The following is a 26,508-nucleotide window of genomic DNA, read 5'->3' on the forward strand; positions in this document are numbered from 1 at the left end:
CTATACTCCGGGAACTGGACATAGGAGAAAGACTAACATCCATGTGTGAGAAAAGAATCCTGCAGTTGTTTGGGCATATTTCCAGGGGGAACTCCAGGGGATAGTTTGGAGAAAACTATTCTCCTGGGAAGTTTCGAAGGGACAAGATCGCGTGGACGTCAACCGACAAGATGGAGCGGCACAGTCACTGAATTATCAGAATCATCACTGACAAATGCCTATAGAAGAGCACAAGACCGTTCCAGATGGAGGGAGACTGTCCACAGACGAGCCATGCCTGGAGTCAGGCGTAATCACCATCCTCAGACATGAGGCACGGATTGAAGAGAGAGAGAGATTGGAGTACAAAATATATTGTAGTTTCATTAGAAATTTAGTAGCAAAACCGCCACTGGAGTCTGAATGTTGTATGTAAAAGGCTTGTAACTTTACTCGCGTATAAAATATTCTGGTATATTTCATTGTGTATAATCCTGTACCTGTGATGTAAACGCTCTTGTTATTTGACAGTGGCTACCCAAGAAGAGAACTCCGGAGGAGGCAGTGCAGTATCGTCTCCCCTGAGTGAGACGTCCCCGACCGATACTCACAAAAGGAAAGATTCCAAGTGGAAAAGTAAGGTTTAGTAATTTGTTTATAATCTTAAGCCTTATCATAATTTGTGTTGTAGTATATTATTTAGAAGTATGTATGTTATTTGGAGTAAACAAATAAATGACTATCCCTTTAAAGTGAAATATCAACGTACAATATAAGTGAGATAAAAAGTAATGCAACTCCCATATAAGAATATAAAAAAAACCTCACCATTGGATTGAAACTATGATCTCATCTCAAATCGAATGTTTAACTTCACTGCATTTACAATATTTTTAAATATTAAAAAAAATATATGTAAATATAGATATAAATTTATATGACTAGAATTAATTTTGATTTAAAGGAAATGTATTATTTGCTAAAACATTTCATTAAAAATTTATGATTAAACGATAAATTATTAAGTCAAAGAAGCGATGATTATGAGTTGTTGGGCGCCAGCTATTTAACTATGAATAACAATATTATAGTTTTGCATTTGCTTTTTTATTAACACTTTATATCCCGGAGCCGTGTAAACACGTGATTATATAACCATATGTTGTGTCCCGCTCCCATGTTTTCACGTGGTTTACCAGCTGTCTAAAAAAGTGCATTTTATTGACATCTAGTGACTTTTATTTGTACTTTTTCGCTGCAAGTAAACCGCATGAAAACACGCGACCAGGACACAACGCATGGTTATTATAATTACGTGTTTACACGGCTCCGGGATACGAAGCACAAAAAAAAGGAGTGAGGCGCTGTATATGTGCGAATATTGCAATTCGCAATGTGGCTCTCCATAAAGGCCAATGTTGGCAAAACTATCATACAAAAATGACTTTTTAATTATTTTAAATAAATATGAGAAGTTTGAATTGATTTAACCCAGTATTTTCATAATAATGACACTTTTAAGAAACCCTTCACAAAGCATGAAATTTTACAAAAATGGGCCGGGCACAGACTAAATTCTATGTGTATTCAGCCGGTGCTCAAAGTGTTAATCCTTTATTGTAGTATTTTATTAACCCCTCCACAAATTTGATGATTAGACTGAATTCAAAACTAGATTATTGTTATTCTTAGTTGAATAGCTAGCGCCCAATAACCCTAAGCATCCCTTAATCATTGAATTTATTTTTATTTACTTTTTTCGGGTTGTCCAATAATAATGATTAAATTTCCAGACCAAACTGCTTCTTCGGCGGGTGGCAAGCAACAGCCACTTCCAATAAACCTCATCAGCGCCCAGAACCAGCAGAAGATCGTCACCGCCCAGAACCTCTCCATCAAGCAGCAGCTGCCGCTCAAACTGGCCTCCAAGCTGAGCAGCGGCAGCCCCAGCCCAGCGGCGGCCTCCGGCCTCGGAAACCAGCTGCTGCCGCTGCGTCTGAGCCAGGGGAATCCTGTCGGGCAGCAGGGCGCTGGGGACAGAAGGCAGGGGGCCAATCAGGGGTACCAGAGATTGGTCGACAATGATGTGAGTATTATCAACTACAAACACAATGAATTTTTCTGGCTTACTATCGTGTTACAGTATCCATCATCAGGGTCATCAACAGAGCATGGTCACCGTAAGTCGCCACAAGAATCCTATGTGCTTCAGGGGTGCTATTCTGAACCACTTGTGGCACGAAAAAACAGTTTTTCTCGTGTAACTCGAGATAATACGGCCTCGAGAGCGTTTGGAATACCAGCCAAGCTGCAGATTAAAAAAAAAGGTTTGCAGTAACCAGCAGACTCTTTTTTTGGCATGAAATTTGACATGTTTAACATGGGGGGGTAATCATTGTTCTGCAGAGATAGCCTGCCCATCTATCTCCGTGACAATGTCCTGTCCCACAAATTGCACGTAGACAATAATCAAGTCCTGGGACAAGACAATATTATATTGTCCACGTGTAAATGGCCTTTTAGAATCTTATTATTTTAGTTTCTATAGAGTCCCTTCTCTTCCTACATGCCTTTCCTTTTTTCTCGGTGTCCATGTTTTTTTACTTCATATGAAAGTTTTGAATTTTGTTTTTCCAGCAATCTCCAGTAAGTTCACATAGTCGAACAGGCAGCAGTCCGGCTATGATGGGATTCACTGCGGCAGGAACGCCTACCAATTCCTCTAACAAAGCTACCAGGTATGTATTGAAATGGCTTTTAAAATGTTTCTATATATCCGGGCGGATAATGAAAACAATTCTGAGAAATTTCCATGAACTTTTTACTCACGATAGCTACTCTCGGGTTAAAATCCTGAAAAAGGAAATCAAACTTCGATAAGACCACCTCGTTGTGTAGAGGTTGGCGCGTTCACCCACCATTCTTGAGCTCCCGGGTTCGACTCCTGGCAGGGACGTAAAATAATTCATTGTTAAATAATAAATACTTATTTGCCACAGAAAAAGCATTTTATCAGAAATTGGAGTTAAATAATCTATAGATCTATACAATCACATAGTCGCGAAAATGTAGTAAAAGAGTACCGAATACGCAATTTTCTCAAACGCTCTTTACGTCTCACTCTCGATGCTAGATATTATACTCGCGAGTGAGAGAGACGATTTCACGTGTGACACAGGCTAGCCTGTACCACTGCCACAAAACGCCTCTTGGAACTCCACTTAGGGTAGATCGTTTGCTCGCTCTGTGAGCAAATGGGTTTTCATGTTTTCAGCGATTATATTTTTAATATTTTCACATTTGACTTCAACTATAAAAAATTTAAGCGATTGGCTATGAATATTCTATTTTTCCAATTTAAAATCTCTCAATTTTGCATGTGTAATGACTATACAGTACTGTAATGCGAGGATTTTTTTGGCACAGTAAGGGAAGTGTTAAGTGAAGAACATTTATGAGAAGAGACTATTTAAACCCGGACATTTACACAGCTTATGACCTCTCTAAGTTGCTAGTTAAGATGATCACTTTGCTCATATTCACACTCAGAATATTGTTGATCAAACCAAATAGTCCAAGAGAAGCATAAAAATTGACAATTATTTTCAGATGTTTCCTTGTAGGTAAATTAATTCAAGAAGAGCAATTTACTGGTGATTGTTGATTAAGAGTGTGTAATGAAATCAGAATCCTGGGCAAGTGTTTTCGACTCGATTGATGCTCTCAGGTCCTCCTTTAATCCCTGAGATGGTTTACACAAAACATATCTATTTTTTTTCTTTTCAATATTTGTTTTTACAACTGGTTTTACACTTCAGTATTTCATTGTCCTTGGACTAGCCACCTGAAGCGTCAGACTGATTACCTTACCTTCCTGTAACAAATGACCAAGATGCATTGCGTTTCATTTAACAATGCAGTGCCCTATGCACCAATGTGAGCAGATAAGGGTTCGATGATGATAATTAAGTCCAGCAACTGTGTAAAAAGATTCGATTATATTTCAAATTTTATTGAATTTTATTTAACATTTGATTTTTTAGAACCAATACTTATCCAAAGTTACCCGAACGCTTCAGAGTACGAAGTCCGGATTCTCCGATACAAGCTGTCAACCTCTCTCCCACTCTCATCAGTCAATCTCAGGCCACCGCGGCATCCACCAATCAGGTGACGGACGAGAACCGGCCTCCTCATCAGAAGGAAGAGGAAATCATATTCTTCTGACGCTCATCCTTCAAAGCTTTCTTCAGTGACCTGATCAAGACAAAGGTATGTCTTATTCTAAGCAGAAAAATAAAAAAATATATAGTATCTAAAGTTTTAATTAAATTGCGGCTCTCTAATTATTATAATAATGTTTATTTGCTACATGAAAATAGTTCACAATCTACTACCTACCTTTTTTTTTAAACACATTTCTTATTGTGATATTATTTCAATGTAATGTAGAATTTAAATAAAGACAAGTGATACTTAAATACACAAATTTTAAATAACCAGACACCAGTTTCATCACTTTTGAGACTGGTATTCTTATTATGAAATTGATTATATTTACACAAAAACAGTAATCAATTTTGTCTGAAGAACCTTTTTACAGGGTGAATAGATTTCTCTGAAATAAATACTTTCTGCCTAACTAGGCAAAATACATACATTTTTTATACAGGCATAAATGATTTGCCTGTCGAGACTAATAATAGTATGTTCATGTTATCTATGATCCATACTATATAATTACATATATCATGTTTAGTTTACATAATATTACATCTTACACCCGTCACTTCCCCTTTACTCGCGCATCCTTTCATACACGTCTATTATTTTGACTTTTTATATCTATGAAATTCTTTTGAAACATGCAATTTCTCTAAAATTGTGCTAACTTTCTTATTTATAAACATGTTTAACACGTTCATGGATATTTTTATTTCATTAGTTATACTAATATGGACACATATCATAACTTTATTATATTTCACTCCCGATTGGACCGCAGTTTATTGGATTGAAGTAAATCTTATTTGACTAACATACTGTGACACTTTTATCGGTGACTATTATTTATAGGGACACAGTATGACGTAGGCTACAGGCATCATTTTGCTACTAACGTCTTTTGGACTGACAGCTATAGCCGTCATTTCCTAAATGAGAAAACATGTTAAGCAATTTTTCTCAATGCTCCCTTTCCACATTCCAGCAACCGATTTTTCACAAGTTTCAAACACTCAACTGATTTTTCGCAAACATTTAATAGATCATTATTAAAAATAATTTCTAACCTATTTTTACTTTTCAGGATAAATAACGCCCCTTCCCGTCGCTGTAATCACTGCCCCGCAAATTAGAAAGCAAATCCCTTAGGAAATATATGAAAAAAAGACTCTAGCTGCCCAGCATTTGTGTTGTGGATTGAAATGAGCTGAGAAATGAAGAGACCAAAACTTAGAATGCTATTTCTAAACAAATTATACCATGTGTCTTGAGAGAAGCGTTTCGATATGGAGATTTAATAATTATCATTGATTTATTTCAATTTGACAATGTACTATTGTACTGCAAGCACGTTACAGTACACTGTTAAAAAATATTTTTAAATTGTTAAATTTCGATGTACTATCACACACGAATAATAAAAATGACACAACTTAAACTTCTTAAAATCAAATGTAGCTATAACTCGGTTTATTTAATCCTATGGTGTTCTTCATTTCAAAATGTAAATACATAAATCTTAATAGATAATGTTGGTGATAAAAATGATAAATAACTGATGCGCCATTATTAAAATTTTGCCATATTAATAAAATTTAAATTAATTTTATTAAAATTTTATTTATTTTTAAACAATTCCAAAACAATTTAGGCAAGACTATAAGACTTTCAAGGACACTTCTACTCATGGGATTATTTCATACAGACACATATCGTAACTTTCTTATTTTCTGGGATATTTCACTTCCGATTGGACCGTATTTAAATTAGTGTTCAATTATTTTTTCAATCATATTATTTCGACACTGTGTAAAGAGAGGTTTCGGTGTATTTCACTTCCAATTAGACGGTAGTTGTTAGATTGAAATAAATATTATTTGACTAACATACTGGAACACTTTTGTTCCTGACTGTTTTTTATGGAGTACTCCTCAATATCTCCTACCTTATAATTACTTCAGTTTCACTTATACTGTAGCTGTCTTTTCACTACCGATGTCCTTTGGCTATAGCGGTTATCTCCTAAATGAGAGGCACAATTGAACGGCTATAGCCGGCATTACTGCCAACGTGATAAGGTTGTGTAGGATAAATACAAAAAACATATTCTAATGTAAACCCAAATAACAATTTATAAAAATAAATCCAATTTTGTATGATGTAAATCCGTTGATTTTACGAATATCACAAGATGGTTTTTGATACAAATCAGGGCTGTCCAAACCAGATACGATCCCGGGTCGATCCGAATAAATAAATAGATTTGAGGGTCGCAGAAACAAATACTTATTAATCTTTAAGGATTAAAAAATTACAACAGGGATGGAGTATACCTTAAATAAGGGAATATGGAAGTCTAGGCATTTACAGGGCTTTTTATTTTAGTTGTTGCCAGACGCAGTGTGTGTGTAAGTGACTTATCTGAGACTGATGATCTATATTTAGATTTTTTTAAATTCCTAGTTGAATGCGCACTTTTCACAAAGATAGGTACTGCCCATCATGGACCCCATTTTCAAGCCAAGATTCGTTAGTTCGAAGAAAGAAATACACAGTCCACCAATTCCCATAATAATAGTAACAGAAAACTTGTTGCCATAATATGAATAAATATTTCATTAATTTATTTGGGATATCATTAAAATAAAATAATCTTTTATGAAATAAATTTTGTAAAAGAAAAATTTCGTATTTGCGGTAGATCAAAAATATGTTGCGGGTCTACAAATATAAGCTCGGACAGCCCTGATATAAATGCAAAAATTTCCATCCTATATCCGTGGATGTTGGCTTACGCAACGTAGCCTGAAATTCTGAGAAAACAAGTTAGGTGTATTATATAAATCAATTTCAGCTATAGTGGTGCATCAGTCGCATAGCCTTTTATCATCGATATGTCTAATACTCCTATACAAAATGTATATCAAATTTGTCATCTTGACATAAAGAATGTCACTTTTCGAGTTGTGTCATTATTATTTTCTGGTGTGTTTTATTTGTAATATTTATAATTTATCCATGTACGAAATCATAATTTCTAAATACATTTTATAATCAATTATGTATCGGAACATCTAATTTATATTCATTTTATAATTTATTATACCTACGTGTTGACTATAAAAAACTTAATTAAATAACGAAAAAACTCGAAAGATTTTTTTTGTGTTTTCTTTTTCTAAGAACACATTCCATCGTGTAATAATTATGTAACAAAGAATTTTAAGTATTTATTGTACCAAAGTCGAATGTTCATTTTATGAAATATTTTAATTTTTTGTAACGTTTTAAATATACCTAACAATGGGAATCAAAATTTCTTACCTCATACAAAAACAATAAAAATGTTAAAATTTCAAATTCTATTACGTATAAAAAAATGCACAAAATTAGCGTATCCGTTACAAATTCTATTTATTCCATATTGATTAATGAAAATTATTTTTCTATCACAACTACAAGTAACTTTCATAAGAATCATTGTGTAGTTTAAAAATTAAATGAAAATTTATTTATTATCGTGTTATAGTACAATAATTATTGAAAATTTGTAAATGTGTTTAAGAAATATACAAATTTCTGCTCTTAAATTTGAAGTACAAACAATATTAGATTATTATTTTTGCTTTTTAAGTAAACAGGTATTAAATCATGCAATTTCTCTGCAAAGGCACTTCCATTGATGTAATACATAATTTTCTATGTGATCTAGACTTTTTTGTAAGTTCATTTTGAACCACTACTAGTTTCGAAAACTCGAAAACAAGTGGTTTTATAACAAAGTATATGTCGTTTCAATAAATAATATCAGTTTCATTTCAAACAAGTCATTTATTTTTGTATTGAAATATTTTTATTTATATGTATTTCTTATAATTTAAATTAGATCTGCATAGTGTTTTAAATAAAAGCAATAAATTCGGAGTCATTTTGAAGATAGTAATGTTTTTTGTTTGTATAAGTATTTAATTTTAAAAATGTAATCGAACGTAGTATGTATTAGGGTATTAGAAGCAAACTTCGAAATCTCCACCAAAAACAGAAAATTAGTTATTGATGCCAAAATAAACTATACAGAAAAACCTACCTACCTAAATAATAGCATTATTTAAAACCGTCTCTAAATCTTGCAAAAACAGATTTCACCTGTACTACTTGACAGCCCAAACTAAGCATTCTCCATTGAGTTAGTGAAGCATAATTAGAAATCTCACAATTCCTTTTTCAAAGTTTTTTGCAAATATCTCAGTAAGTCCTTCAATGGAAATTTCTTAGTTTTCTTCTAATACCCGCATATGTATGTATTTGTACTTAGATTTTTTTAAAGCAGTGGCTGTCTGATTTAAAATATAGTTCTTTCAGCAAGAGTTGAAGTGATCCATGCAGTTTTCCAATACGTATCAAAGGTAACAAAACCTCAAGAATGTTCTTAACACATCCTACTATGCCAGAGTACACTGCCAAACCTACGAGAAACGGGTAGAGTATACTCTATGCAAATGAAGATTTAAATTGAGATAATCTTATCTCTTACAAAATCGAAGCCAGACAAACAGATGTTTCTCAGTAACGCTCGGCAACGATAGGTCGGTTACGAGTGTTGAATTTTGTAAATGCATGTGGCTTCCAAAATTAATTTCAAGAGGTTCTGTAATCGTTTTGGTGAATCGATGATCAGTATCATCTCAGTCAATGAAGAATTTACTTCATTCTTTTCCTCAATCCGATGAAGTACATATTATGTACTCTTGGATTGTCATTTTTCTGTTCAAAGATGCCAAAGTTACTAGATTTACAGAGAGCCCTTTCGAGTAACTTTCTTGTTTGGTAATGAATTTTTTTTCTTCGTATGTAGGCACCGCCAGGGAGACTCGAGTCCTCAGATGTGTATGATGGGCAAGCTACTGAGCATGTATTATTTGCAATAACTCTTGTTAAAAAAGCTATAAATATGAAGCAGTTGTCAAATCTGAAGTGTGATTTATTTCTCGTAGAATTCAAATGGGAAAAGACTGTTGTTTATTACATGTATTTAGTGACATTTAGAAAATGTATTTAAATAGAAGGCAATACCTTCCACAATAATGTAGTCTCATTTGTCAAAGTACAAAATCCTAATTAATATTACTTAAGTTATTTCCTTCGCAAACATTGGGATCAGATATAAAAGTGAGTAAGATTGGATTAGCCCAGAAATGTATATCTATTTGTTTCGATGTGAAGACTTGACAAAACGTGACATCGTTCTAATGTTGCCAAATTGTTAGTAGAATGTCTTAATAATGTTACAAATAATGTATAAATTCTAAGTACACCGATCTACGCATTATGCGCAATTTAGTTAAGATCTTAATGGTTGTTAAAAATTAGGTCGGTACTCAAATCTGCTATCATAAACAAATTAACATATAGAATAACAACTTAAATTATTAGGATTTGAAATTGACAAATATTTATTTGTATTTTAAATACTCGTACTTTTACATTTCTCACCAGAGGAGCTTGTAATCGAAGCGGAAACTTACTATTTTTACTAACCAGTATCAAAACGCAAGTATTCAACACAACATGTGAAAAACCTGCGATCAATTTCCATATCCCAGTTTAAAAGTAATTTTCCTTCACATTTCTCATAAATATTTCAATGCCTGTGTCAAAATACTTTTTTACAACATTCATACCTTTCTGCAGTTCTTTTTTCTCATGTTTTAAATTATCAATTTAATTATATGACACACGTCTTGCCTTTATCCGACTCTTAATGGTGCGTAGGGTACTGGTAGTTGAATCCTAATTGTCGTGTGATTTAAATTTTAACAGGCCTTTAAAATCCTAACCCAAGTTTTCAACAACTGCCTTCATTTTAAAATCATGATCGTTTTTTATTCGAAGGATTTTATTAAAAATCTAATGATTTGTCATCATTTATTGCGCATTTGTTTTCCTCGTTTTTGCATTTATTTATTTTATCGATCCACTTATTAAGTAAAAATATTTTTTAATTGTTTCCAGTACTTAATATTGCAAATGATCTCAATTTTAATTTCGTCATTTTCTCCATCGTTTATTTCTGTTTTTTTAAAATTATTTATAATTAATGTACATAATTATTTCAAAATTGTTCACAAGAAATCTCAAGACAAAAGTGCCAATAAGATGCAATCTTAACATGCAATCTTAATATCTTTACTGAAAAGCAATCTATGTAAATTTAAAAATTGAGCTGTGCTTTTATTAATTTGTGTTTTTTTTTTATTAATCTAAAATATTTTATATGCATATATGATTTAGAACCTCTATAAAACTAATATCTTTAAGAATAAAACATTTAATATTTTGTATATAGTAACTTTTTTAAACTTGGCTGTCCAAATAGATGTTTTTCTTTTGGCCCGGTTTATTTTTTAGATAAATTTGTCATTTTACATACATGTAATGTTGCAGTATTTACTTCATTATTAATCAGTCCTCACTTAATTTAATTTTACAGTTCTGGGAAAAAAATAAAATTTATCAAATTGGAGCGAATGGACAGCGAAAGAACGGCTTTAAAATATTTATGGTGCGAATGTTGATGGTTGCAGAAAACAGGAAAGACAGAGTAAGACATGGCATGACCAAATCCAACAAATGCTTGATTATGGATGTGTGAAAAGTTGGAGTAGTCGGCGTGCATGCATGAGTAGGTGTATGAATGTATAAGCGAGGTATGTAGGCAAAGACAGATTGATATGGCATTCTATCCTCTGCCTACCCCGAAACGGCGTGATGGTTTGTTTGTTGTAATCCTCTGCACATAATGCCTACTTCTTTTTCAAATAACTCTGTTTAATTTATGAAATCCTCCGATAGTTATTTATTTGGATAGCCAAACTTACGGATCTAATAATAATGAAGAATCCTAGCACGCTGTTTGATCCTACGATTTGCATTTAATGAACCGAGTGGTAAATACAATATTTATGGTATTTTTTTAAGGACTTGTAGAATTTCTTATTTTAAAACCATAGATTTGTATTGGAGTATGGAGATATATGTATAGACACTTGTTACATATACTGGCTGATAAGTATTTTTATATTAACTTAAGTCACTTGTTAATACCAATAATAAATTGTTACTCTAATATAAGGTTATTTCTCTTAATGCATAAGCTATACTACAATGTTTCATGAAATGTTGCTTACATGTCCCACACTCTCCTAGTAGCACCAATTTTATAATTCTCCTTTCAGTGGCTTGTACAAACGTACAATCTTTTTATCAAGCCTTTAACATTGCTAAATCTGCAATATTATGGCTGTCAAAATAAAAAGATCGACAAACTTCATGAAAATTCTAAAAAGGACAAATGTTTTATTTTCAATTTGAGAAATCCAAATGTAAATATATTGTTAGATTTTTTTGGCTGGATGGCTACAAATTGACGTAAAACTACAAGGGATTAAAATATGCTCGCTTTATTCTGTATTATAAATTCAAAATTACCTGACACCTTTAATAAAGAAATTGGTAATTGTGAAAAATTTATATTATTTTTAATAAATTGTCCTGTTTTCTCACACGAGATACTTTTACAACAAATCAAAGTATTTGAATATATGAGATATAATTGCATTTCTGTTTCCCAAATTAAAAACATTTTATTTTCAAGGAAACAAAAAATGAAAGTGTTCTTATCTAGGAGTGGTAAATAATGTCCTTCAATAGCGGTGGAAATCCACAAAATTTTCATTTTGATCAGTTTTGCGAAAATAAGAGGGAATAAATTTAGGATGAGCGGTGTTAAGATAGTTGTGCGGTGCCTTCGGTAAAGTTTAACATACTCCTTTCCTTGCATTCCTCGTAGATACATCACGTGTACATAGGACTATCTGTCCGAGGACAATCTTACTGATATCTGTCTATTTTCTAACATTTTAAATATTAACACTTGAAGCCAAATTTAGTAGACATTTTGAGTATCTTATTCTACCGATAGATTGAGTTTCTCTACTGAAGTTGAATCACCTCATTTCAGCTTTAGAAACTAATTGACATTCGAAGTAGCTGAAAAATTCGAGTATTTTTTATTTATTATTGTTCCATAAATATATATTATACAAAAATGTTATATTGTTATTCATTATTGTTGTGAATACGTGTATTTCAATAAATTAAATATTAAAGTGTAAATAAATCTAGTTTAGTGTCAGACTTGACTTACGTAAATTTGAATTTCCAGTTTGAAAAATATTTTTTATTAAGTTTTATCAATATACAAAAGTAATAAATGTATACAGAGTAATAAGAAGTACTTATAGACATAGATTTAATTAATGTATTCTAAATATTTCAAATTTTAAATTATTTATTTGAATATTATAAAAATAAATGTTCACTTTTGTTTCCTCGATCATCATTTTGTCTCTGTTTTTCTAAACCTCTGTTTTGCAATATTTTCACATAATATTAATGTCTGTGTCTTCGATAATTACCTCATCACATTATATGTATTACAACTCGAGCTTCGCATTTATACTAAATACAACAAATACACAACCTATTATCATTCTCGTAACAAACTGAAAATCAAAACCTGAAATAGTAAACAAATCATAGATTTTAAAAAATACTTTTAATGGGTTTTAAATATTGTGATTTTCAAACAAATATTTGTTTTTATCTTTTATCAATTCAAAATTTACTTCTGACTGATAACATTCCATTATTATTCGATGCACATCTTTTAAAACAATAAACATTTGTGTAAAAATCCTTAGTAATTATTTTATTTAAATTCCATAAATCAGTTCAGATTTTCTTAGTTAAATGCAATGGCGTATTATAATAATTCCTTAAACTTTTTAATAAAGAACTGATTTGAACTATTTTGCAAAGTTGTTGCGTTTCTTTGTTGACTGTATAATTTTGTATGTGTAGCAATTTTAAATATAAATAAATACTGTTTAACACCTCTTTGAAAGGAAACAATGACAATAGTGCATGTGCGTACTCATTTTCATTCTTGAAGTATGTTTGTAGAAGTAGTGAATACTTTATTGTATCTAAGCTACAAACTGTTAAAATCTTATAATACATATACTTCTTTAAAAAAATATGTCAAATTGTTTTGTTATTTCAAACCCTAAAATAAAATTTATAATCGCCGCAGCTGTGGATTTATGGAGTGTTGTGAATGAATTTAGACCGGAATCAGTTTCAGCGAATATATTATAAACGGTATTTACACATAAGAAATTATTCACTATTTATTTTTCATAAACACTGGGTCTCAAACTGATAATAAATAAGCAGAGTTCATGAAACATGTGTTCTTATCTTATTATACAAAATTTGATAAAAAAAATACACGGAATATTTTAATTTAAATACCTATGTTTTTTTCCCTAAATTAGTACGCGTGTTTATAATTAATCAGTAAATTTTCGGTCAAATGAATGCATAGTTAGTTTTTGACAGACAAACTAGTAAGATGCATTTTGGCGTAATCAGCAAATTTTCTAGATTATTCCAGAGCTTGTATGCGAATTTTGTCAAAAAAAACAAGACCGCATTGTTGTTCCAGCCACTCTTATGCACCGAACTCGGTCCTCTGCCTCTTTTTCTTGTTCTTTTTTCTTGTGAAAGGACGACATTTCACGGCCATAGAGGAGATAACTAAGGCCATACCAAAAAGTGCATTCCAGAAATGTTTTGAGGATTGAAAAAAACACTGGCACAACTGTATTATACAGGGTGTTCTTTAAACCCTGTCACATCCGAAACCATGATGATCAGTATGGGCAAGAAGACATATTAGCATATTTAAAAAAATATTTAGAACAAAGAATTTTTTTTAAATAAAATATTTTAATAAACAAATGGTTGCTTACTTCTGCAGGGGAGAAGTGAGGGGAGTGCGGCACATACTCTCCCCTTCCCCCTCCACGTTTCACTCCTGCAGAAGTAAACAACCATTTGCTTTTTTTATATTTATTTTTTTTTAAATCTTATTCATTCTAAAAAATTATTTTAATGTGCCAATATGTCTTCTTGCTCATACTGATCATCGTGGTTTCGGATGTGACAGGGTTTAATGAACACCCTGTATATCCCATGGTTGATTACTTAGGGGACAATATTAATATTTGGGAATAAAAAAATATTTTTTTAAATGTACATACACAAATTACGCATATTTTTTTATCAAACCTCGTATATATAATTTTCCTCAATTGAATTACTTTGATTTTAGTCAAATATATTTAAAACTTGTAATAAATATCATTTGAAAGGACAACAGGAATTCACTCCAAAGGAAATGTAATCAAAATAATTTAGTGTCTACATCTGTTCAACGAGACTGGATCTCCGCCCACGTGCACACCACGAGCTTAAGGCATGCTAGACATCAGCCATCTTTGTCTAGAACACCTGCAACTCATGGCTTAGTTTTAGAGTTTTAGCTAAGAGCGTTATATCGAAATGAAAATATTCTAATGACTGGAAATAAATTAAATTATTAAAACTGAAATTTTCAAATAATCAATAAACATTATTTTTTCCCATTGTTTTGCAATAACTGCATATCTTCATTTTTGTTTATTAAAAAAATATCAATATTTAATAATATTCTTTTTGAAAAGAATACTATTTTCCCTTTACAGAATATGATTAACATATGACCACCGGTTATTTCATTCACCCGATTTAATGTAGAATGCGGCATCTTTGGTGTATCATGAAAAAATATACCGGCGTTTAATTTTTTTGGATATTTTCATGATTTTTATATTTTGATAACTAAGCAGAAAGGGAAATAAAAATATTATTATGAAGCTTAGAGTACCCACTATACTTTTGCATGTTATGCTAATAACTGTTTTAACAGCAGTCGTGCATGCAGTCATCTGATAAGACAAAGTCGTGTCAAAAAGAGTGATGAGTATATTGATGTTTGATTGGTAAAAGTTTTCATTAAAAATAAGTATTTTGTACTTGGCAGAAGCAGAGTGATGATGTTGTATCAAACTTGCCATTTTATATTGCTTATGTAGGGACAAATTAACAAACACTTAGCTTAATGTAGCTTCTTTATGAAAAATCTGATTAAATTTTACATTGAGAACTGTATTTTTTATCTGCCAGGACACTGACCAATCACAATAATCATCATAATTATTTCATTTCTGCACCTAATAGTGTATAGGGCACTACATTGGTACACCAATAAGAGCGCATCTAGATAATTTTTATTACATGAAGGTAAGATGGTCCAGTCTCACGCTTCATGTGCCCGTCCAGGTACTTTGAAATATTCTAGTGTAAAAACATATTTTAAATAAATGTTTCATTTCAACCATGTCGGGAATCAAACCGGAGACCTCTTGCATGGTAGGCACGAAGCTGACATCACAATAATATCCCTACATTATTAACTCACCCATGAGGATTTATCAAATCTCTGTTTTGGTCTGGTATATGAAATTGTCTATAACATTATGCATTGTACGTATACCTACTGACTTAAATGAAAAAGTAATTTAATATTTTTTCTTCTTTTACATATTATTTATTAGAAAATATTTTCTTGTGAAAGTGAAAATTGAAAGTGAAAGTGAAAGTGAAAATTCTTGTGAAAATGCATCTTTCTTTTTAAAAAAATGTTTTAAACTATTCTTTTATTGTAATATTTAAACCTTATAAATTGTATACATGGACAATGTCCGTTAATAAATAAAAAAATATGGTTAACAATTATTTTGTTTTTATTTTAAAATGCATTCTTACATACTACATGCGAAATACACTATTTTGGCACATTGAAGATTTTTTTTTATAATTTTTTTTTTTATTTCATTGGAAATTTATAAATTTATAAGATACAATTATTTTATAAATACATATCATAAAGTCCAATTAGAGGCTTTCACATAATATTGTTATTGTAAATGTTTTCACATAAAAATTATACATAATATAAAATAACATCATACACAATGTATAATATTACTAAAAATGTTAATGTATTACATATTATTAAAAATAAATCTACTTTTGAATATTGGTCACACAGTTGCACATTATACTATATAATACAACTTTACTATAGTTGACCATACAGTGTACATTTATTACAGAATATATATTTTAAATAGGAATACAGATACAGAACTGCACATAACCTGCATTATATGGGCTGCGGATTCAAGGCGCAACATCATAACTCTTTTTTTTTTTGTTGAAATTTCATTTTTAAAGGAACTTAAAGATATGTTATTAATATCAATATAATTTAATTTCTGATTACACATATTGCAGGTTCTGTTTACAAATGAATTTAGAAAATATTTAGTGGAACATTTAGAAATTTTAAATAGAGATTGGTTTCTGGTCTGCGTTACTGGGACTCTAAAATTAATAAGCGATGGAATCTTAGGGCAATCTATAGTGTAATTTAAAGTTTTATTCATAAAAATGGTGTCAGCCATGTTCCTGCGAGTTTGGAGAGTTTGGAGTTTAGGTAAGTTGGTAGATTTATGTTATACAAATATTATATAGTCTTAATTAATCGGACTGTGGTCCCGTGGCTAGTGTTGTGGACTCACGAATCAAAGATCTAAAGTAAAAATCCCACTCTATACCAACCCGATTCTCATTTTCTTATTTACAACCCATTGAAAATGGCCCCGAAATTTAAATGTTTGGGTAAATAAATAACACAAATATTTCTTTAAAAATATACATCGACAGCTCAGTTTATTATTTATTTATTTGACCATTTTCTGCATTACTTTACGGGTTGTTTAACTCATCACACGATGCAGACTGTAAATATAAGGTAGAAGTTAATGAATAGAAAGCAGATAGCTGGTAAACTACCGATTTGTACAGAAAAATAGGGCCATATTATCTGCAGAAGCCGCCGTATTCAGCAAGCGAATTGCCCTATTAATGGGTAATTCTGACTTGCATTTGTGCGGCTTCTGGGTGCATAAAACAGTGCATGAGATCTCGCTCTAGTATAATTATTGCGAACATACAAACTGATTTCTTTCAGTATATTTGGATTATATATACTTCCAGAAATCAGCTTATAGAAATGATTCTCAAGAAAAGTTTGACGACGAGGTTCGAGGGTGTTGATTACAACACCCCTACTAGAAATAACGATGGATACAAGAATGAATGATTATTATATTCTTTAAGATACAAGTATCGCAAATATCGCTTTTGAACTTTTTCTATTTCAAGGATGTGGTTCGATTCAGAAGGGTCCCAAATTATGGAACAGTATTCTAGTATGCTATGGACTAATGTATATTATGTATTATATTTTTAAAAACACTCATTTTCAATTCTACAAAGGTGTAACTCTTAAAAATTATTGGTTTTCTCTTATTAGTCAGATGTTTTAATATGGATATAAATAAATTTAACTATTTCTCACCTCCATAACAAATTAAAATGTGATAATTTGCATAAAAACATTGATCATAAAACTAGTGACCATTGTGTACATATTTCAAATAAATATACACATTATTTGTTACAAATCAATTTAGATGTGTCAATACTTTAGGCAGCCATTTCTCAAAACTAGTAATTTCTAGCTATCTCTGTATGGAACTGAGCCGAGCCATTGATATGTATATTGAAGCACCAATTGTATAAATAGTGTTTGCATTAACAAACCTTCACAATCTTTAAAGAGAAAGAAAATAATATTTTCAACTATTATGTCATAGAAAATGAGAATATCATTACAAAAAAATTTGTTCAAACTAAATCTTGTTTTTTTTATATTTCTTTCACTAAGTACACATTATAAGTTTTAAGTGAAAAATATAACTGCAAAATTACAGAGTAAAATTTCAATTGACAATACTCCAACGAGACATTCTCTCACAAGCGCCAACATCTGGGCAAAGTCTATTAAAAGTAGTGTCACTTTCAAACCCCAATATTTCTCTTTCTTCCTGTATCCGGAATGTGAAAGTGCTCTCATGAGTTCCTATAAAGTAAACTGCGTGAGAACATATTATCTGGTCAATAATGGCGACACCTCCGTCTTTATATCTCGCTCGAACATCATAGGAAGGAGAAAACCATTTCACTATGAATCCATGAGTTTCTAATCTATTCACTAGATTTTCTAACTCATCAGATTGCGAATCCGTAGCGATGAAAACATGTTTGATTAGTGATTTGTAGTATTTTTCTACAGTGTTATAGATCTGGTCGGCTGTACTGTTAACTGATGGTACTTCCTTATATCTGCTTTTTGCAAAGTCACCCCTTCTCCAATGTACGCTGATATAATTATCACATTTTGGTTTGAAACACTTTAGCTCTTTTTCTATAAAATCCTCGGCAATATCTACCAAATCCATATTAAATCTCATACTCTTTCGTGCGTCCCAGTATGTTTTCGATCCGTAATCTTCATGCAGAGAAACTTCGGCGTTCGAGAACATAACGTATTTATCTTCTGGGTGCAAATCTATAAGATTTTTCAACAGCGATACACTGCCTTGAAAATACACACATTCTTGATTTCTACAAGTAATGTTTTTGTATCCCCAAAACATATCATAAGAAGGGCAAGAGCTCGGTATTTCCACTTTATCGTTGAAATTTCCATCTTCAAATGCGTTAGGAAAGTGATTCAACATATAAAGCCTATCAATTGTAAGTGATTTTTCTTTGGTTAACAATTCGTACGTCTCAACAACAGGTGCAAATCTTTTAAGTGATATTATGTCAAAAAATAAGCCCCATGGGATTTGTCCCTGTGAACCGATGTCCCTGGAGTGCCAGTGGTATAAATAATTCCACGGCGGAAGAACTAATTTGAAATCTTTATATTTATTAATCGTTATAATATTGTGAATGAAAATTACCATTCGCATGTAAACATCGCGACGCAGATTAAATCCTTCTGAATAATTAATATCATAAAAAATGTATCTGTTATTTTCGATCGGTCCTTTGCATGGACCATTTGAATTACTTTCACAGTCTCCTTGTTCAGACTGCACTTCGCTAGGAGAAACTAAACCTAAATAAAATATTAAAATCAATGGTATAACAATGAAATCATTCAATTTCTTCATTTTTAGTTTGTGAACATAAAATTTTACTTCATTTCTTTAAAAACGTACTGATCCCTTTACTGCTGCAATCTCTCACGTTACATTTTAGTATTTTAATCGTTTTATTTTTAACTTTACACACTTTGACATTTAACACACGCTTGACTGCTGTCGTCTGTTGCTAACTCTAATCAATGATTATGGCCTCGGCCCTCGGTTATAATAAATCAAATTTTCATCCACAGATTACAGATATCTTTAGATAGGAAACTATGGTACTATATCTAAGCACTTTGGGCGTCGATCGCAGCGTTCTCTAGTGTGGCATACAAGAAGCTTTGACGATGGCGCGTAAATTCAAATCACTACGTTGCATCGTATATTGATATTTATTGTACAATATCAATACAAAATTGCTTAATTAAATACAAGTATTAGCACGCAATTTAATTTTTCTGTCCTGTATTTAAAAAAACAATTTTATATTGATATTGCACATTAAATTTATTATGGAATAGGAATACATAAATAAAAATTTAAAAAAACATTTTTAATAGTTTTATTTTACTGTTAAAATAAATCCCTCGATTCTATTAGATGCGTCAGAAAGAATCGAGAAAGAAAACTGACACTCGTAAAATAATATTATATACATGTGTGGTTAGTATATTGGATTATCAAAAATAACAAAATTTATTGTGCAGCATTGTGATCAGCATTGGATCCCTGCTATTCCTGGATGAAAAATATTTTCTTCGTGAAGATTAAGAGACATGGCATCAGCAATCACCATTCTGAAACAAAAGAATATTATTAATGGTGGATAATTTATTTTATTTCACATTGACATTTCTAGGCTGCTGCTTAGGAATAAAACAGGAAGGAAGCATTTATAAGGTTACTAAAGAATAAAATGAAGTGCTAATATGCTAATATTGGATTATCAAAAATAACAATTGAGTATTATTTAAAAATTGTGCAGCATTGTGATCAGTATTGGATCCCTTCTATTCCTGGATGAAAAATATTTTCTTCCTGCACATTAAGATCCATGGCATCAACAATCACCATTCTGAAACAAAAGAACATTATTAATGGTGGATAATTTATTTTATTTCACATTGACATTTCTAGGCTGCTGCTTAGGAATAAAGCAGGAAGGAAGCACTTATAAGCTTATTAAGTAATGAAATGAAGTGCTAATATGGTAGGTAAGAAGAAAAGGGTATGCATGTATCTACTCTATTGTCTGCGCTTCTTATTCTTAAGTCTTTTATTATAACACTTTCTAGCTTGTAATTTGAGAGGATCAACAATGCAAGACTCTAATTTTTTTCGCCCAGTTAATAGAAAGTTAATTTGTTTAAACCAAGAAAAAATATATAATTGCAATACTAAGTTAACAATAAAATCAAAAAGGTGGCCTCTATGTGCTGGACAAGATAAACATGCTGAATTTAATTTAGATAGTACTATTTCCTTCAAACTCGACATAACATGAAACTTATGGCAAATAGTCGGTAAATTATTTTGCAGTGATTGACAATGGTATTAAAAACTTTATAGATTTTGATTGTTGGGTGGATTAAAGTATTTGGACCACATGCCCTAGAAGTTATTAAACTATGCCCCGGTAACTGTGTTTCAGATTTAAGATCCAGTCTACATTCACAACAAGATCCAAATTTAGATAAAGCCCGTTTTGCCACATAACCAGCTATATATTTACAAACCGCAACATATTGACTACTTTTCTGTCTTGAAGAACTTGTTGGTAAGGAGTGATCATCAACATGAAATTGTTCCTGTACTTCGATGTCCGATGTTAAAAAAGTTTTAATGAATCTAAAATTTCACCGTCATCATTTTCACAATTTGCTCCAATGGAGTGAGTATGAGATAAGTTTGATATGAGAAGCGACTTAAAAGCATCTATAAAATTTGAACTAGAGGGGTTTATGTTACGTGCACCCTGACTTCTTACCATGCCAAAAAAGTTTTCAATGGGGTCTTGGTTAAGGTTACGTGGAAGCACAAAAGTAAATTTATAACATGTAAGTAATTTATTACTCAAATATGATATTGCTTCCAAAGTTGTAATCCAGTTACGCACTGTAGGTGGTACTGATATTTTTGGTTTTTGGAATCTACAAATTTTACTGATTTTAAGATGGAAATAGCTTCCTGCCAAAATTTCCAGTGGGGAGATGTTAATCTGACTCCACAACGGTATTTACAAATAATACTATTAGCATTGAGAGAACTGCCATTTAAACTGTCGAAAAGTTTATTTATAAATAAGATAAGATCAGCAGTCTGTGATGCCCCATTGTCAATATCATCCACAGTATCTGCCAAAGATTTCATGGTAGTTCCTACTGTCCTGCTGAATACCTGAGCAGCAACCTTGACCTTCATTTTTCTTAGTTTGTCGGGGAAAATATGACTATCGGTTAATTTGTGCATTTGGAAAAAGTCTTCCCCTCTTGCTTGATCGTATGTGTATGATTGTACAATATGGGACCACTTTGCTATTTTTGATACAGAATTTTGAACAAAATGTACATCTTTTACTAGCATATTATTTCTAAATCCCTTCAAAAGATGTGGCACATCAAACATTTGTACAATTTCATGGCCTTCAATTTCAAACCCGTGAACTCTACATTCAGTACCACCCCGAAGGTACAATTCACGGGTTTCCTGTTTCAGGATATTTATTGCACCAACATTTGAGCTACCTTGGTCACAAATTATTGAAACTAATTCCAAATTGCTACGAAAGATATTTGAGATTATTGATTTTAAGATAACAACCAAATCTGAAGATTTAATGGGTCCTCCTGTAAAAACAAATGCTAATGGTTGTTTCCATTTATTATATAAACCCTGTAGCATAAAAACACAAACGTGATCAGCAAAAGCTGGAGTACGTTTTCCTTCACCCAAGTCTTGGAATCCCTCAATAAAATCTTTATGTTTTTTGTACATTAAATTCTGACTAATTGACATCTCGTCAAACATCAAAGAGCATATTCGAGCTTTAGCAGAAAGATTTTGGGCGACCTCTTCCAAATGTTTATATGCAAATTGGTACCAGGATTAAATGGGATTTTATTTAGCATTGTCATCAATGTTTTCTGGATGGTAAGGAAAATATGCTTGAAATATATTTATAACTTTTATAGCCCTGCTTCATTAATGACAATGCAAAAACCTTATCGTTAGTTGTATATCTACGGCCCTGTTTTGTCCGTTTCTGAAGCCTCAATTGAGACTTAAAAAAACGGTATGTGATTTTATTTAATTTATTTTTAAAGGATACATGGCGCTCTTTGTTTAATTTGAGTTCCATCTTTCTAATCTTCATCTCCATGTTTCTTCTAGCCTTTTTAAACTGCAAACATTTCTTGTAAAGCTTCCTTTTCCTGGGTGTTAAATTTTGAGATTGGGTTTCATTTACATCCTTCAAGATGTGGTCATATTTTCGTCCTGTAATATAATATTTCATAATGATGCATTAAGGGTCCCAACATCATAATATAATGAATGCCTAACTATTATTGCAAAGAATGATAAAATGTAAAGGGATGCTGTTTGGAAATAAGCAAAAAGAAATACTAGCAGTTGGTTCTAGCAGAAATACTAGCAGTTTGTTAATGAAAGTTCTTGGTTGAAGTTCATTGTATTTTATATCTTTAATAAATTTGAGTAGTATTAGGGTAATTCAACGGATACTAACGTCATAATTGAGTCTTTTTCAATGTGTTTTATCTATATAATGTAAAAAAATATTTATTCTGTATATCTTCTTTAGTTTTTTATTGGCTTTTTTCACTCCTAACTGAGGTGTTCTAGCCAGTGTCAAGTTTGAGATTAACTTATTTAAATATTTACACATGTGTTAGTACTATACATACAAGTTAGCATGTTAGTATTTAATATTACATACATTTTACATAATATAAAACTTATTTACAACTTAATACCATTTATAGCTACATATTTACATAAATTTTTTAATATATTATTATTGGGTGGGAACAAAAGAGTTTAAATAGTAATAGGGAATGGGACGCTGATTTTGGAGAGGTCAGATAGGAACTCAGGATAACATTATATATATTGTGAAGACGACGACTCCCAAAGATTGTACAAATTGCACACTAATGCATCTGTATTCTGTATATCACTGTACATTGAACAACGATTAAGGAAAAATTTCATAAAAACAATAATTCAATTAGGTAATTTTTTTGATTCCCGATAATAAATAATATAAAAATTGCACCACAGCAGGACAAGAGGGCCCATTACAGTGATCAATTACAGAAAAATCATATTATAATTTTGTGTTCTCTCCGGGAATCGAACCCGGAACCTTCCGTGCGTAATTCAAGCGTCTTAACCACTTAATGTTTTTTAACACCTCATGAAGTTTTAATGACGAAAAATTTATGTCGCATTTTCATGGAAACATCCGTTAGCATTATTCATAAACTGCATGAACATGATAGAAACAAAGTATCTGTGGATATTATGTAGAACGAAATCTCTCTGTCCAAGAACCAAGAGAAAATGCATTATTGAATACATGTCATTTGATACTAACTTTTTGGTGTACTCTGCTGAGGTGCACTCGGACCAGAAATATGCAGTGGGCCTGATATGTCATCAGCGTTGATATCTAAAAACATTATTAATTAGTAATATGTGACAATGTGTCAATGAGTCGGACAAGTAACTGTATGTATACATTTTAAGTTCTTTGAAAACACAAACAGCTTTAATATGCCGATTTGCTGGAGAAAATTATGGGTCAGAAATTTGTTTCAACTGAGAGGGTCACTTTCATGGTCATGTCATACGATATATATGTGCTATAAACTTTTTAATAATTAAAAAAGGAACGGCCCACGCTCAGACGATGTAGTCTTGGTCGATCACAAAAACGGCATTTCTCAATTTGCAGAAAATGTATAAAATTAATAGAAAAATGTAAAGATTAAACAACCATAGTGACATTACACATCCCTGTTTCACGCCTTTTGAGATCGCAAACCAAGATGTAAATCTCCCATTAACTCTTACACACGCTGAACTCTCCTGAATTTATATGTATTGTTTATTATTTTTTTCTTTTTAACAAAGAAACAAAGATGTTTCTCTTTTTCTTATATATAAATATGTATGTTTGTAAATTTTTATTACAAAAATAAAAAAAATATTACTACAAACCAGAAATAGGTTGGATGAAAGTCGTACCACTGCAACTGGCAACGCCTTCCGGGAGTGCACAGGGGTGTTCTTCAGTAACAGCTATGCCTACTGTAATTCACAATAAAAATAAAATGAACATCATACCAGATAACATAATGCAAGAACTTCAGGAAAAACCTTGAAAGATCGAGTAAGGCTTGAACGAATACAATTGAAAACACACCATGCCACGACCATAACGACAATATAATAAATGAGATTGTACATGTCTGAAAGAAGGGGTGTAAGGAAATGTGAAAATTATAGAAATACATACCCGAACTCTGTTCACCAAGTAAATAATGAAAACTATTTTCTTTGGATGGTGACTTGTTAAACCCTGTAAAAATAATACAAATTACCAACACCACATTGCAAAAGCACATCCCTAAAATTGTATACACACCATGCCACCCTGGTAATTGTTTGTAAATAATGACCAAATAAAAATGTCGGAAGTTGCAGGAAAAGGCACTACGCCAACTTTGTAGATACATAATAACCCGATTAACCAACTGTAAGACAAATCACAAACACCACATTCCAAAAGCAGACTTGCAATTGTATAGACACAAGACAGATAAACAAGGTGCAATTACAGTGGAAAGCCAACCTGAGTCGTACATATATTTTTCTTGCAGAAATACTAATAACTTTCATTGTAAAATGGGTCCAGATTAATAAAAGTATGCTTTCCCTATGAGTTGTAAAGATTGTCAATAAAAATTTGCAGGGCAGACAAACAGGACAAATAAACGTGCAACATGAGACAAATTCTTGAAATAATTATGTATGAAATATCATGCAATTTACCTGGCAATCCAATGGTAGGCACAGAGCACAATAAAAGCTGGATGTCATTGTATTGGCTAAAGTTGAATGCGTTGAAGTGTTTAATGCACACAAAACAAAGTCGATTAATTTCGTCATCTGATAAATTCATAAATTTGGGACTTTGAACACGATTGATCCATTCTTTAAATAAATGTGGATATCGTTTCGGAAAACGATGTAGTTTTTTCGTAGAATTACAATTCGGTACGCAACAACTCGGCATTTCGAAGAAAAAAGTGTAAAAACACAGAGAGCAGTGTGACAGCGATTTCGAATGGAAACGGATAAATTGGCGGTTCGTCTAGAAGGACGCCGGCCGGCACGGCGTGGCTGGGCACACGCCGCCGACAGTTGCGCCACAAACTGTATTGATTTACTAGCAAGTGGCTTGTGCGGCATCGGAAGAATGACTAGAAAGTCTTGTATTGGCTGAAAACTGCCTGTTTTCATCCAGCCTCTAATCAATAGTATCAATACCTACTAGATCCAGTCGGTGTTGCTCTAATAATTAATAATCATATTTTCAGGAATTATCCTGTTATATTAATTGACCGCTGGTTCCATAAGAACTGTAAGAACGTTCAATAAATTATATGTTTCCACGAAATACATATTATTCAATGATCTGAATAATTATTATAATAAAAATATCAATAATTTTATCATCCTTCTCTGTGATGCTCGAAAAAATGTCTGCATAAATTGTGTGCCTACCTACTCGTATAGTTTACATTCAGCAAATATAGGTAATGTAACAATTTGGATAAAAAAGCCATTTTTAAAAACATTAATAAAGTACCACTGTCGTAGTTTACTACTTACTGAAGGGTGTGTGCAAAGTAAATAAGTCAGAATGCATTTGTAGAGCTTACGAAATTGGATTACGGAGTAAGAATTATAGACGTGGTGGTTACAACTGAGTAATTTACGACTAGGCTGTGTTACAACGGAAAAATTACAAAATAAAAATGCTTTTTTTATCATTTTATTCACTTTTACCTACGTGGTTGGCTGTCGATATTTGTTCAGAATTCTATAGATATAATTTTAATAAGCTGGTTGCCAAAATAGCGTTAGGCTCATCATTCACTTCAATTACTCTGTATAAAAACCAAAGTTATTAGAAATCGGAACA

At 31.8% G+C, this 26,508-nt stretch overlaps 3 protein-coding genes across 4 annotated transcripts in view; 1 reads left to right on the forward strand and 2 right to left on the reverse strand.

Annotated features, from left to right (window-relative positions):
* Nucleotides 1-5,332, forward strand: part of cyst (rho guanine nucleotide exchange factor 18 cysts) — a 96,802-nt gene extending 91,470 nt beyond the window's left edge. Inside the window, exons 25-29 of the mRNA XM_088233428.1 lie at nucleotides 511-615; nucleotides 1,773-2,065; nucleotides 2,617-2,717; nucleotides 4,023-4,251; nucleotides 5,288-5,332. Of these exons, the coding sequence (XP_088089554.1) occupies nucleotides 511-615; nucleotides 1,773-2,065; nucleotides 2,617-2,717; nucleotides 4,023-4,206 (683 nt within the window). The 3' untranslated portion in view covers nucleotides 4,207-4,251; nucleotides 5,288-5,332. The remainder of the gene's footprint in view (nucleotides 1-510; nucleotides 616-1,772; nucleotides 2,066-2,616; nucleotides 2,718-4,022; nucleotides 4,252-5,287) is intronic.
* A 304-nt stretch (nucleotides 5,333-5,636) lies between these two features.
* On the reverse strand, nucleotides 5,637-19,516 carry LOC148277028 (GDP-fucose protein O-fucosyltransferase 2-like). The gene has a single exon (XM_088233429.1). The coding sequence runs from the start codon at nucleotides 19,299-19,301 to the stop codon at nucleotides 18,060-18,062; it is 1,242 nt and encodes a 413-aa protein (XP_088089555.1). The 5' UTR covers nucleotides 19,302-19,516; the 3' UTR covers nucleotides 5,637-18,059.
* Nucleotides 19,517-20,185: 669 nt separating this feature from the next.
* Nucleotides 20,186-25,816, reverse strand: LOC148277029 (uncharacterized). Of its 2 annotated transcripts, XM_088233427.1 has the most exons (6): nucleotides 25,353-25,787; nucleotides 24,817-24,879; nucleotides 24,519-24,608; nucleotides 23,893-23,967; nucleotides 22,606-22,772; nucleotides 20,186-20,352 (listed from the first exon to the last, which is right to left on the reverse strand). In XM_088233427.1, exons 1-6 carry the CDS (start codon nucleotides 25,594-25,596, stop codon nucleotides 20,338-20,340), a joined length of 654 nt encoding a protein of 217 aa, XP_088089553.1. In that variant the 5' UTR covers nucleotides 25,597-25,787; the 3' UTR covers nucleotides 20,186-20,337. The 2 variants fall into 2 exon arrangements, 1 of the variants encoding a protein (XP_088089553.1); XR_015823609.1 differs by lacking the exons at nucleotides 20,186-20,352; nucleotides 24,817-24,879 and having other exon boundaries at nucleotides 22,578-22,772; nucleotides 25,353-25,816.
* Nucleotides 25,817-26,508: the final 692 nt, after the last annotated feature.

Source organism: Micrasema longulum, unplaced genomic scaffold (genome assembly GCF_059751315.1).
Source record: "Micrasema longulum isolate JH-2025_06_02 unplaced genomic scaffold, ASM5975131v1 h1tg001102l, whole genome shotgun sequence".
Classification (NCBI taxonomy): domain Eukaryota; kingdom Metazoa; phylum Arthropoda; class Insecta; order Trichoptera; family Brachycentridae; genus Micrasema; species Micrasema longulum.